At 36.3% G+C, this 14,586-nt stretch overlaps 2 protein-coding genes across 3 annotated transcripts in view; both read left to right on the top strand.

Moving 5' to 3' along the window:
- Positions 1-13,124, top strand: part of arhgap29a (Rho GTPase activating protein 29a) — a 62,241-nt gene extending 49,117 nt beyond the window's left edge. Inside the window, exons 12-22 of the mRNA XM_073830830.1 lie at positions 1,317-1,559; positions 3,286-3,458; positions 5,534-5,662; positions 5,934-6,032; positions 6,191-6,354; positions 6,465-6,653; positions 6,754-6,891; positions 7,923-8,155; positions 8,733-9,048; positions 10,936-11,050; positions 11,133-13,124. Of these exons, the coding sequence (XP_073686931.1) occupies positions 1,317-1,559; positions 3,286-3,458; positions 5,534-5,662; positions 5,934-6,032; positions 6,191-6,354; positions 6,465-6,653; positions 6,754-6,891; positions 7,923-8,155; positions 8,733-9,048; positions 10,936-11,050; positions 11,133-12,100 (2,767 nt within the window). The 3' untranslated portion in view covers positions 12,101-13,124. The remainder of the gene's footprint in view (positions 1-1,316; positions 1,560-3,285; positions 3,459-5,533; positions 5,663-5,933; positions 6,033-6,190; positions 6,355-6,464; positions 6,654-6,753; positions 6,892-7,922; positions 8,156-8,732; positions 9,049-10,935; positions 11,051-11,132) is intronic.
- prkag2a (protein kinase, AMP-activated, gamma 2 non-catalytic subunit a) overlaps positions 1-14,586 on the top strand; it is a 234,895-nt gene that overhangs the window by 191,240 nt on the left and 29,069 nt on the right. The gene's annotated exons all lie outside the window — the stretch shown is intronic.

Below are 14,586 nucleotides of genomic sequence, written 5' to 3'. Positions count from 1 at the left end.
CAGACAAAACGGGCACACCTGGGCTTCTTAGGGTGGAGTGTAATTGGTTGAGCACACTTTAACAAAGTGACCTCAGGCTAGAGATTAAATTTCACAATGTATTAACCAGGAATGACACAATGATCAAGCCATAAATCACATATCTTTGAAACTATTTGAAAAGCTAATACAGTTGAAGTCAAAAGTTTACATACACCTTGGAGAATCTGCAAAATGTCAATTATTTTACCAAAATAAGAGGGATCATACAAAATGCATGTTGTTTTTTATATAGTACTGACCTGAATTAGATATTTCACATAAAAGATGTTTACATATAGTCCATAAGAGAAAATAATTGCTGAATTTATAAAAGTGACCGTGTTCAAAAGTTTACATACACTTGATTTTTAATACTGTGTTGTTACCTGAGTAATCCACAGCTGTGTTTTTTTTTTTGTTTGTTTAGTGATACAGTAGTTGTTCATGAGTTCCTTGTTTGTCCTTGTTTGCAGTTAAACTGCCCGCCGTTCTTCAAAAAAATCATTTTGGTCCCACAAATTCTTCTTTTTTCACAAGAAAGGACAGCTGAGGGATTCATATACAACTATTACAGAAGGTTCAAACGTTCAGTGATGCTTCAGAAGGAAACACAATGCATTAAGAGCCAGGGGTGAAAACTTTTGGAATTTTAAGATCAGGTTAAATGTAACTTATTTTGTCTTGTGGGGAACATGTAAGTATCCTCTGTAGCTTCTGAAGGACAGTACTAAATGGAAAAATATATATATTTAGGCAAAATAAGGAAAAAGTACAAATCCTCATTCCGTTCAAAAGTTTTTACTCCCCAGCTCTTAATGCGTGTTTTTTCCTTCTGAGGCATCAGTGAGTGTTTGAACCTTCTGTAATAGTTGTATATGAGTCCCTCAGTTGTCCTCAGTGTGAAAAGATGGATCTCAAAATCCTACAGTCATTGTTGGAAAAGGTTCAAATACACAAAAATGCTGAAATCCAAAGAATTTGTGAGACCTAAAGGACTTTTCTGAAGAACGGCAGACAGTTTAACTGTTCACGACAAACAAGGTACTCATGTACAACTATCACTAAACCAAAAAAAAGAGAAGCTCGTTCAGATAACAACACAGTATTTAGATTTAAGTGTGTGACTTTTGAACAGGGTCATTTTTATAAACTGTTATTTTCTCCTGTGGACGTCTTTTATGTTAAATATCTTATTCAGGTCAGTACTAAATAAAAAAATTACATGCATTTTGTATGATCCTTTCTTATTTAGCAGATTCTGCAAGGTGTATGTAAACTTCAGACTTTAGGATGAGTTTGTCTCAGATGCCTAATTTAATAATAATATATATTTTTTCTTGTTTGCAGGTGACAGTGAACTGGTTTCAGATGCAGCAGGCCCAGGTGGTTTCCCTGCCTGTGAATTTCCAGTCGCTATGCGAGAATGCTAAACTGTACGAACCGGGTCTGTGTTACACTGATTTTGTGAAGAGTCTTCCCTCGGACAGGACCAGGGTGGAATCATTCTCTTTTGACACCTGTGGGACACAAAACACAGGGTAGGTTTATATCACTATCTGTAACTTTTTCCCTGCTTAGAACGTTCCCACCAAGATGAGTATCCAGGAAAATCTATATTTTGGAATCACTATGCCAAGCTGTGCTTCTCAAAACTGTCAACAGCCTGCTTATTTTTTCCAGATCTTTGACTTTTAAGTCACTGAGTGGTGGAGAAAGAGAGAGAGAAACTGAATTGTGTTGGTGAGAATGTCACACAATTATGTAGTCGCCCTCAGGTCTTCCTGAGGAAATGGCTGTGGTCAGGGCAAAGAGGGATATAGTGAACGGGACAGGAGTGAAGGGAGGAATGTTTCGATTTATCAGATCTCATGTCCACACACACTCATTCTGGCACACAAATACGAGTTGTCGATATCCTGTGTTGTGTTGGGGACCATATTTCAGAGCAACCTGTTTAAAAACCCACCTCTTAGTCCTGAAACGATACTCAAAAGCAGTCCAGTCAAAACGCCCACGTTCTAACACAAGGTACTTTTTTATTCGTGGCTTTGGTGAGTGATTTAGTTGTATGTAGGCCTATTGTTTCAAACAGTTAAGAGGTTTTACTGAAAATGCCTGGAAGGTGGTGAAAACTGAATCAGCCTCTTTTAAACTCACACACAACTGTCTATAAAAAGCAACCTTTTGAGATGCCTGTGGACAAGCATAATTCAATAGTATAAAGCATTTTATATATTAATACTAATATCTGTGTTGTTATTGTCACTATAAATGTTTTTTTTTTATTCAAATAAAGATGAAATTAAATAAAATATAAATATTAGATGAAAATGCCAAACCTAAAAAATGATAAAAGAAATAAAAAATGTAGTTAAATAGAAAAAAATGACAAAAGCATATAACAAAATTACTAAAACAGACTAAAATTAAAATGAAAACTGAAAATATAAAAATCAAAGCTAATGAAAATATTAATACATTTTATAAAATAATAAAAAGATAAAATCAGTTAATCGTAATTAATCACGCTCAAAATAAGTTTGTTTAATATATGTGTGTATATTTACATTTTATTAAAAAATCTAATTGATTAATTGTGAATAATCACATTCAAAATAAAAGTTTGTTTGCATAATATGTGTAGTGTGTATATTTATTTGTATATATTATAAATACACACATATTTACATATATATATATATGTAATATATATTAATATATACATGTACATATAAATATACACAGTGCATACATATTATGTAAACTTACTTTGAATGCGATTAATCATCATTATTACATTTTATTATATTAATTATAATATGTGATATAATTTTTCTATTATATATTATAAAGTATTTAACATATGAATTCTATCATCTGTGTTGCTATTGTCAACTAAAACTGTTATAATAAGTCAAATAAAGATTAAATATTGAGAAAATCGCCTTTAAAGTTGTCCAAATGAAGTTCTTAGCAATGCATATTACAAATAAAAAATTAAGTTTTGATATATTTACGGTAGGAAATTTACAAAATATCTTCATGGAACGTGATCTTTACTTAATATCCTAATGATTTTTGGCATAAAAGAAAAATTCATAATTTTAACCCATACAATGTATTTTTGGCTATTACTACCAATATACCCACACTTACGACTGGTTTTGTGGTCCAGGGTCACATATCATGTGGTGTATAAGCTGTCTGAACTAGTCCAAACTAGCTCTAACTGGTGTTCTGAAATACTGTTTTATGTTCATGCAGGTTGCCCCTCTCAAAGCGAGTGATGAATAGCGGTCACTCAACTCAAGTTCACTTGTCCCAGGTGTCTCTCACACCTGGAGACTTCCTGAGCGCTGATGAGGTGGAGAGTCACGTCCAAGCACGCACCGGAAAGATGACAGACGGACGTTCAAACAGCAGTACAGATATTCAAGGTAGCGCATTAAACAACCTTTTTACTACTGAACAAATTTTCCTTAAAAGCGCACGTTTTAGTGAGGTCTAGTAAGGCTGCATCACTGCGGGGTTTGGCTGACTTCCCTGGAATGCTAAAAGCGAATCAGTCCCTCAGGATGTGCCCTCGTTTATCTCTTTCATGAAAAAGTTAGTTCTTTTCACTGATGACAGATCAAACCTCCACTCAGAGATACGCCTGTCAGACCTGCTTTTAGCAGAGATCAATTGGACACATTAGTGTTTTAAGACTTCTCATTAAGGTTTACGAGAGTGTGGAAGAAGAAAGGGCAGAGGAAGTAGGCAGCAGATACACATACAGCACTCAGCTGATCATCTGTGGAGATATTCTTTACTTTTAATTCCTATTTCCTGAATCAACATATCATCCTATTTATTGTTAGGGCTGGGTATCAATACTAATTTAATATTTATTCACTGTATTTGTGACTTACCAGTATAGATTCAATTAAACTCTGATTTAAATTTGATTTCACTTAATTGATTTAGATGTATTTCCCAAATATATTTTATAATGGCAATTTTGATACAGTACACATGAAGGAAGTTCTCTTTCTGCTAATACTGCAACTTTTACAGTGCACTCTTTCAAACTAATTCAAACATTGTAACTTTAATTGATAGTTGTAATAAAAGATCCAGTTCGAAACAGTGTTGTTTTCGTCAATGATGACGATGACGAAATCATTTCGTTGACGCCACTTTTTTTCATGACGATAACGAGACGATGACGAGATAAAAATGGCTCGTTGATGACTAAAACATGACGAGACGTGTGTGAGTTTTCGTTGACGAGACGAGAATAGACGAAAATGTTAGTGGGTGGTCCGTCAGACGTTTAAAATGCATGACATTTCCGCTTATTGTGCATGCCAATTAAAACTTAAAAAGTATCTGCCGCTATGGCAAGCCGTTTTAGCATTAAATACTCTTTGCTATACTAGTATGGCAAGCCGTTTTAGCATTCCATCCTTGTTTGTCTTTTATGTTCTAAAACATTCCTTCATTATTGTAATTATTGGTGAAAATAGTCGATCCAGAAGCTCACATTGTGTTGAACTATAGATCTGCTATTTTCAGAACTTATAAGTGACACTACCCAACAGCAAAATACTTACTGACCTACATTAATTTGTTAAAAGACTACTTTTTTTTTGACTAAAACTAGACTAAAACCTTTTTGACTTTTCGTCGACTAAAACTAGACTAAAACCTTTTTGACTTTTCGTCGACTAAAATTGGACTAAAACTATCACATATAGAAGTGACTAAAATTTGACTAAAACTAAGAAGCATTTTAGTCCAAAAGACTAAGACTAAATCTAAGATGGTTGTCAAAAACAACACTGGTTCGAAAGAGTCATTTGTTTCAGGAATTTGGCTAAACTGGTACGTTTTGGTTATGATTCCAAAAAAAAAAAAAAGAAAAGAAAAAGAACGGGCTAACCATATATTTTTGATTCAATACAAATGAACCAGATGGTTACAGAAGGTTCAAACACTCACCGATGCTTCAGAAAGAAAAACCATGCACTAAGAGCCAGGGGGTGAAAACTTTTAAACAGAATGGAGTAAATTTTTCTTATTTTGCCTAAATATCATATTTTTTCATTTAGTACTGCCCTTCAGAGGCTACACAAGATACTTAGAGGTTTAACCCTGATCTTCAAATTCCCAAAGTTCTTAATGCATGGTTTTTCCTTCTGGAGTATTAGTGAGCGTTTGAACTTTCTGTAATAGCTGCATATGAGTCCCTTAGTTGTCCTCAGTGTAAAAAGATGGATCTCAAAATCATACAGTCATTGCTGGAAAGGGTTCAAATACACACAAATGCTGGAAAACCAAAAAATGTGTAGGACCTGTAGGATTTTTTTGAAGAACAGCAGACAGTTTAACTGTTCAGGACAAACAATTGACTTGTGAACAACTATCACTAAACAAATAAAACAGCTGTGGCTTCTTCAGGTAACAACACAGTAAAGTAGAACTTGTGTATTCAGATAAAATTTTCTGAAAGTTATGTCATATTCAATAGCTCTGAGGATCCAGGGTCCGTTCCGGGTCTGGAGGACCAGCAGTCAAGGTGGAGGCATGTGCAGCGATTCTGAGAGCGCTGGAGGAAGCAGTGAATCTCGCTCTATGGACTCTCCTACAGCAAGCCCAGGTATAAATCTTTTATTGCTTGAGGCAAAAACACATGATCGACAGGTCTTGTGTCACAAGCGTGCTGTAGTAAACCAACTAGTCGCACTTTCTGGTGCATAATTACCCAGAAAGTCATTGAGTGCTAACAGTAACATTCTCTTCATGTTTTACAAATACATTTTCATTCAAAAGCAAATCAGTAAGATTATTTTTAAAGACATTACTCATTTTATTTAGCAAGCATGCTTTAAATTCAATGCTTAAAATGACCCCTTTCTGCCATTTTCCAGGTGATTTTAAGAGAAGGCTTCCAAGAACCCCATCCACAGGCACCATGTCTTCAGCAGATGATCTGGATGAGAGAGAACCACCTTCTCCTTCAGATAATGGTGAGCTTTTGTACATATAACGCTTCCAAACATGCTCTCCAGCTACAGAATGCACAGAATGTCATCCAGGCATGTTGACGGTCCACTTGAATTGTTGCTAGAAACATTTTTTAAAGTCTTCTGGAAATATCTTAATGAACAAACGTTGTTTTTTTTAGGTTTGAGTGAAATGATTACGGAGGCAGCCAGCTCTCCTGGACCCTTTCGCAACACGCAAATGTCTAAAGCGGCACAGACGCACAAGCTGAGGAAGCTCCGTGCACCATCGAAGTGCAGGGAGTGTGAAAGTCTTGTGGTATTTCACGGTGCTGAATGCGAGGAGGTGAGTTCACATCATGTGCTCACATCATTTCACACAGAAATTTGTATTTAAGGTGAAGTATTGTATGGGGATTTACTAATGTAATTAATCTTCATCCATGTTGTTTTCAGTGTTCTCTTGCTTGTCATAAGAAGTGTTTGGAGACTCTCGCCATCCAGTGTGGGCATAAAAAGCTGCAGGGAAAACTGCATCTGTTTGCTATCGACTTTGCGCAGGCAGCCAAGAACAGCCGTGATGGAATCCCCTTCATCATCAAAAAATGCACATCAGAGATCGAAAACAGGGCTCTGAATATCAAGGTGTGTACTTCCTCTTTATGTCTTGTGTGTTTCCTGGAGGATATGAGGATATTGTAAATGCTGAGCAAGACTGAAAGGAGATGTTTTGTTTTTTAAAAAGGGAATTTACCGTGTTAACGGTGCCAAATCGCGGGTGGAGAAGCTTTGTCAGGCCTTCGAGAATGGCAAAGATCTGGTGGAACTTTCGGATCTCTACCCTCACGATATCAGCAATGTCCTCAAACTCTACCTACGACAGGTGTCTGTCAAACTTATCTGTCAAAATATTTTTTAATGCTACTACATTTATTATTAGCAATTATTACATGAATTTTAATTTTTTTAAATGCCATTTTATTTTATTGTTTAGGATTTAATTTATTTATTTTTTATTTTTTCATTTGGTCTGCTATTTTTTTTTCTTCAGAATTTTGAAGGTTTTATTTTATTGTATTTTATTAGTTTACCCTGCTATTTTTTTCAGGATTTATTTTATTTGACCTGCTGTTTTCTTCAGGAATTTGTAGTTTTTATTTCTTTAACAGCCCTGCTGTTTTTTCAACATTTCTAGGTTTTATAAAAAAATTTTATTTATATTTTATTTATTTATATTATTACGACAGGTGTTTGTCAAACTTATCTTTATGAATATATTTTTAATGCTTCTACATTTATTATTAGCAATTATTAAATGGATTTTTTACATGCTGTTTTTTTTAGGATTTTGTAGTTTTTATTTTATTTTTTAATTTGGCATGCTATTTTTTTCAGGAACTTATTTTATTGTATTATTTTATCATTTGACCTGCAATTTCTTTTTAGGATTTTTGTAGATTTTATTTTATTTTTCATTTGGCCTGCTTTTTTTTTTTTTCAGGATTTTGTTTTGTTTTGTTTTAATTTTCATTTGGCCTGCTATTTTATTTATTTATTTTTTTCAGAATTTTGAAGGTTTTATTTTATTTGCCATGCTATTTTTTCAGGATTTAGTAGATTTTATTTTATTAATTTACCCTGCTATTTTTCAGGATTTATTTAATTTTAGTTTATTTGCCTTGCTATTTTCTTCAGGAATTTGTAGTTTTTATTTGTTTTAATTATCATTTGCCCTGCTATTTTTTCAGCATTTTGTAGTTTTTATTTTATTTAGCGTGATATTTTTTGGAGGATTTCTTAGTTTTTACTTTATTTTTAAATAATTATTTTGAATTTATTTACTTATTTAAAAATACAATTAAAAATTGTATACTTTTTTTTAATAATAACAATGATTATTTTATACCCCCTCAGCTCCCAGAGCCCCTGATTCTTTTTCGATACTATAACGACTTCATCGGATTGGCCAAAGAGAGTCAGAGTATCATTGTTGACGAGGTAGAGGCGTCAAGAGGAAGTCCCGCCTCCGACAGCCCGCAGATCAGCGTAGAGCTCAACCGGGTCCTCTTCAAGATTAAAGACCTGCTGCGTCAGCTTCCTCCAGCCCACTACAAAACACTGCAGTTCCTTATTCAGCACTTGCACAGGTGTTTGACTCCCACACACATACAACCAAGCACACATATAGAAGTATGTCATGCCATATGTGCACTTATTCTAACCAGGTAGTCATAACTATTAAATACACTGTTTTAAAGGTGACATTGGATGCAAATTTTTCACAAGTTGGTATAATTATTTAGAGTCTTTGTGAAATATCTCAAAATACTTGGATAAAAATTCCTTAAAATTTCAAAAGCAGCTCTGTTCACAGCAACTTGTTTCGATGCATGGCTCTTTAAGTGAAAATAAGATACTGCTTGCAGAGGAAATAGTAGACAGCATACAACTGGCTGAGGCGGAATTATGCTAATACAGGACAGTCTGTCAGTGGTTGTGGGCGGAGCCTGTACAATATGACATCATACTACTCAGAAAATCAAAACAGTTTGATAGTTGAGATTAGGTTGTTTGAGGATTAAAAAATAAGTGAATGGGTTATCATCATTGTAGGGTGGATGAGCCATGTAAAAGTGAATTTTGCATCCAATGTCCCCTTTAATAAGAATATCAATGCCCACAGCAGCAGAAGAAAGTTTGTAATCATGTTTTTTTTTTAAATAGGGTGTCAGAAAGGGCAGATGAGAACAAGATGACTGCTAGCAATCTAGGTATCATCTTTGGACCCACACTGATCAAGCCCCGACAGGCTGATGCAGAGGTCTCACTGTCCTCTCTGGTGGACTACCCCTACCAGGCCCTGATCGTGGAGCTTTTGATCCGCCATTATGAGATGATCTTCGATACGCCTCTCAGTCCACTTCCACCTTCCTCACCTGTAGCAGAGAGCTCTCCACTCCCCATCAAATCACGCTTCACCGCAAAGGAGAAGGAACAGCAGCTTAGCCGACATTCAAAGTCCCTGGTGGACATTAAGGAGGTGAGGCGGTTTGTTGATGTTAATGATGATAATGGGTGAAAACATTTTTTTTATTTAACAAAAATATATACTTGAGCAATTAGGACTGGTTAGGGCTTGTTAGGACCACCTTTGACCAGTAACAGTTGGGTTCCTTGTGGTCCAAGATGATCCAGTCATATCCACCATGCCTGATAAAAACTAAGTCCACCAACAGAAAGGATCAAACCAAATCTTGGAAGGTCTACCTAATGAAAAAAACTGTATCTGCTAAAGCAACAGTAATTCATATTTCTTGTTTTTGTTTCATTGTCTTCAAGCAGCAAAAGCAAAAGTAGCAGTGCGATATGGCTATATATCGGCATGGCTGTGATTCAGCCACAGGTTGTAGGTAATCACAGTGTGCCTATATACAGCCATATTGCATGTCTATGTGTGTGATATTGTGTTTATACAACAGTTTGATGGCACAAATGTGTAAATACAAAAGAAACAACAACAGTGTCTTCAAAAACCCTCTTTTGTGCAAACTACTACTGATTCAAATCTCAAATTGACACTTAAACCATTACTAATTTGAAAATGTCACTTTAGAACTAGTAACGAAGGAACATTGAGTATTAATGTAACATAAATGTAACATAAAGAGATTTTTCTCTCAGCCAAAACCGTTTGCTCAGGACCAAATAGATTTATGAGACCAAGGGCCTCATTTATAAAGACTTGCGTAGAAACCATCCTTGATTTTATCTAAGAACTTTTCTGATTTGAACGTAAGAGCGATTCAGAGAAAACGAACGTACCTCGAAATCCATGCATACGCCAGTCATTCGGTTATAAATCACAAATGATCGTGGAATTGTGTGCAGCTGAATGTTCCGCCGTCGAAACGCCCCTGCTTAAATAATTAACATATAAAATGAGCTCATTCCTAAAGCAAAAACTCTGTGACAATGGCAAGTAAAAAGGAGCGCAAGAAATCAAATTATGAGGCTGAACTATCTGCAATACCAGGCATTACCACAAGGAAACGGTCGTACGCCAAGCTGGAATCTGACGTGGAGATAAGTACTTTTCCACGTCAAAGACGGTTTTTTATAAATCTGTACTTTGACGTGGATTTGATCGTACGAACACTCTAAGATCAAATCAGTGCGTAAGAAAGTTTTATAAATGAGGCCCCAAGATTTACCCAAAACAAATTATATCTCACGTTTAACCACTATAGAGACATTAGAGCCAGCTGCAAATTCCAAAAGATCTGGCCGAGGTAAGGCTGATCTTGGCGGGTTCATGAGGGATGAATGACTGCTGACATTCTAGAGCTCACATCTTCAAAAACATTAATGCAAATTTGTACATTCTTGCTTAAAAAACTCTTAAGATGACATTCCATGACACAAAAACAGTATCAGTTACAAAGTTATAGTGGATTTGGGCATCTGCCATGACACTCCCTGTGAGAAATACCGCAAGCGGAGTGATACTAATGGTGAAACAGTTGGAGTTCCGATATCACTAGAATAATCACACTCTTTTCAGCCAATCAGATTCGAGGACCAGAAAGAACTGTTGTATAAAACTTACTATCCTACTGGAAAGTCCTTAAAACCAGCTTCTAATTGTTTGACCTTGCCCAGCCTTGTCATTACGTATTCAAGATGGTTGTTTAACTGGACTTTCAGCTAGTTGGATCATCTTGATCAAGCTAGTTAGGATCAGTTAGAACCACCTTTGACCAGTAACAGTTGGGTTCCTTGTGGTCCAAGATCAACCACGCCTGATGAAAACCAAGTCCTCCAACTGATTTTTCTAGCAGAAAAGCTCAAACCAAATCTTGGAAATAAAAACTGTATCTACTAAACGAACATTAATTCACATTTCTATCTTTGTTTGATTGTCTCAAAGCAGCAACAGCCAAAATCTAAGACGTATAAAAGACACTCCTCTGTAATTCCTTCTACACACCTGATGGATGAGGTGAAAGAGGGGAAGATCAGGTCTGACAAAGACTTCGCTGCAGGTCAGTATTGTTTAAATTGGGTAAAAAGCAGTGATTATCAAACAACCAAACTTCAACTTCTCTTTTTCATCTTTACATCCAGTTAGTGATACAGTGGACATCAACAGACTCCTATCATCAAGCGTTCCTGAAATGCGAAACTCGCCAGGTCTTAGCCGCCGCAACCACGTCACCAGAGTTCAACTACGCCCTCCGAGACCCAAGATAACCTCTCGACCGATCAGCATGCCAGCCGAACGGCTTCTCAACCTCGCCAAGGTGGACGAATGTAATGTGAAGAACTCTGCAGAGCAGGATGACAACCAAAGTCGAGATCCTGTCATCGAGGAGGTGTCTGAAGAAGACAAGCCCAAGTCTAGAGCGGGAAACCATTATAGGAAATCATACATCGATACGCAGACGCTACGCCGGACGTGGGATAAACAATATAAGCATCATGAAATCACTCCGAAGACTTTCATGATTACAACCAGCTCTCCTGCTGATTCTGGAAGCGATGACGCCAACGTTCATAGTACTCCTCTCACGTCTTCGTCTTTTTCAGAACACACCAAAACCCCCAACACCGTTCTTGCTAACAGACCCTACACCATTGCTGTGAGGCCTGGGCGGACTTTACGTAGGGAAGGAAACGTTAGCGAATTCTGCCCCGTTCCCACAGCCTTCAGGCCACCCAGAACTCTGCAACCTCCTCCTGGAACGTTCTACAAACCTCCAGGAAGCCGAACCAAATCATTAACAGAGGTTGAGCTTAAGACTATTAGAGCAACTGCAAACAGCACTGAGGAAGAAGAGGAGGATGACGACGATGATGATGATGAGGAGGAGGAAAGGTTTGGGGTGGAAGTCTCGGTTGATGAGCCTGAGCCAGATTTGGACCCAGAACCATCGCCAGAGCCGGATGGCCACAATACGGACCCACTTCCGCTCCCCCAGTCTCCCAGCTCTAGTATGGAAGAGCTCGGACAAAATGAGACCAAACCCGTGTACCAGAGACTTAGATCGCGGCGTATGCAGGATCTCGAACACAGGGAGGCTCATTTTGTTTGAGATTTTGTTTGGGGGAACAACCGTGAATCTCATCCCAGGATGAGGGGATGCTCATTGGGTGCAGGGATCTTGTTTGCAATGGTCCCGTTTTGTATATGTGGAAATATGTTTCCATAACTGTGAAGAGATCCAAGGACGTGTTATATATCTATATATTAATATATTCCGCATCTGCTGTTTGTAATAATCAAACAAACCCCTTGGACAAGAATTTACACAGTGTGCACTTATGTTTTTTACTTTATCACATCACTTATGCACCAACGCAACCTGTTTTTACATTGTAACTCCAGAACAACACTGTCACTGTGCAATTTCATTTACACTGTATATTAATTTTTTGTTGTTTTAAAAAATATATAAATATATATATTCTGTGTATTTCTGTATTTTTTATGTTTCACACCAAAACCAAATTGACCAAGCTGTTACAGTTAAGTATCGTCACTTTATTATAATCATAAAATGCACTTATTAGACTTGGGAACCACATGTTTTTCGCTAATGAGTTGTTGAACTTCATGCAGTGTTAATTTTGTTATTCAAAAACAAATGATGTACAAAGGTTTTTTTTTAATCTTTTTTCTTTTATACAAAAAATGTTCATATTATTGTTTTTTAGTCTGTTAATAGAGTTTTCAGAAATGCAATGTGGCCCACATGTATTAAGTGTTCATAGAATATTGTAACAGTTTGCCCAAAGGTTTTTGTTTTTATTATTTTAATGGTTCATATCAACAACTGAAATGTCAATATACCCAAAACAAGTCAAGCCAAAGCAAGTGCCTTCACTTATAAGAGTTCACTGACTGGTTGTCCAACACAAATTAGCTGGTCTAAATCACGTTTCAGTCCAGTTTAAGACTCAGTGTCTTTTGTAAATGGCACCCGTGTATCTGATGTGATGATATAAACTTCCTTCAACAGCATTTTCAAGATGTCATACCTTTCTTCAAATGTAAAAACAGGTACATGTGAGAATACACACTTGTAACTTATTAAAACGTATTATTTCATGTTTTTACTTGAATCTGCTCTGCTTCTCTGCAAAAAAAAAAGCTTTTTTGAAGCCCTATTCCTAAATTTGACCTATGTTTATTGCTACATCACATATTAAAGTATTTGTGAATGACAAATGTGATCCTGGACCATAAAACCAGTCTTAAGTAGCACGGGTATATTTGTAGCAATAGCCAAAAATACATTATATGGGTCATAATTGTTGATTTTTCTTTTATGCCAAAAATCATTAGGATATTAAGTAAAGATCATGTTCCATGAAGATATTTTGTAAATTTCCAACCGTAAATATATTAAAACTTCATTTTTGATTAGTAATATGGATTGCTAAGAACTTAAACAACTCTAAAGGCGATTTTCATAATATTTCGTATTTTTGCACCCTCAGGTTCTAGATTCCTGCCCTAACAAAACATACATCAATGGAAAGCTTATTTATTCAGCTTTCAGATAATGTATAAATGTCAATTTTGAAAAAATTACCCTTATGACTGGTTTTGTGGTCCAGGGTCACATATATGATTATTGTTAGATAAATAATTGATTCAATATGATCAGCATCACTTATTATTGGTTGTTTATCTTGAGGTAAATAACATTATATTGAGGGAAAGTCCATTTATTTCAATAATTAGTTTCACAAAGTGAAACTTGTATGTTATATAAGTTCACTACACACAGTGAAATATTTCAAGCCTTTATTTTTTTCAATTTTAATGATAATGGATTAAAGATAAAAAAAAAATTCATGTGTATTTCATGTGACCAATAAAAAAGGATCTTAAACACATGGCCTTCTGAAAAGTGTCTGAGACAAGTAATGAACAGCCTTTGACACAGTTGAGGTGTTATGGTAGCCCAAGTTGCTTTGATATTGGCCTTCAGCTCGTCTGCATTTCGGGGTCTCCGTTCCCTCATCTTCCTTTTGACAATACCTCATAGATTTTTAAAGTCAGGCGAGTTTGCCGGCCAATCAAGTACAGTTATTCCATGGCTATTAAACCAGGTACTGATAGTTTTGGCTTTGTGGGCAGGTACCAAATCCTGCTGGAAAATAAAATCATCATCTCCAAGATTTGATATTGATTTTATACAAGAGTTCAAATACATTTTAATACAATTTTACTACAACACATATGTTGACTGTTGTTACTGAATGATTTGGTGTTTCTAAATGAATCATGTGAGTCAATGATTAATTGGTCCATTCATAAAGACAGGCACTTACTTCATGCTTCATTCCTGAATGAATCAGCTGTCTGAAAAGCCTGGTTTTAGTGGGTCATTGCTGGTCAGCAAGCTGGTTTTAGAGTGGTTTTGGCCACTTTTCCAGCCTGACCAGGCTGGTCTTAGCTGGTCAGGCTGGGAAACCACCAGCTAACACCAACCTGATCAGCTAAAACCAGCTACTTCCAGCCTAAACCAGCTAAGACCAGCCAACCAGCCTAGGCTGGTTTTAGCTGTTT

Source organism: Garra rufa, chromosome 24 (assembly GCF_049309525.1).
Source record: "Garra rufa chromosome 24, GarRuf1.0, whole genome shotgun sequence".
NCBI lineage: Eukaryota > Metazoa > Chordata > Actinopteri > Cypriniformes > Cyprinidae > Garra > Garra rufa.
The sequence above is the reverse complement of the archived record's forward strand: the minus strand, read 5'-3'. Positions and strand labels throughout refer to the sequence as shown.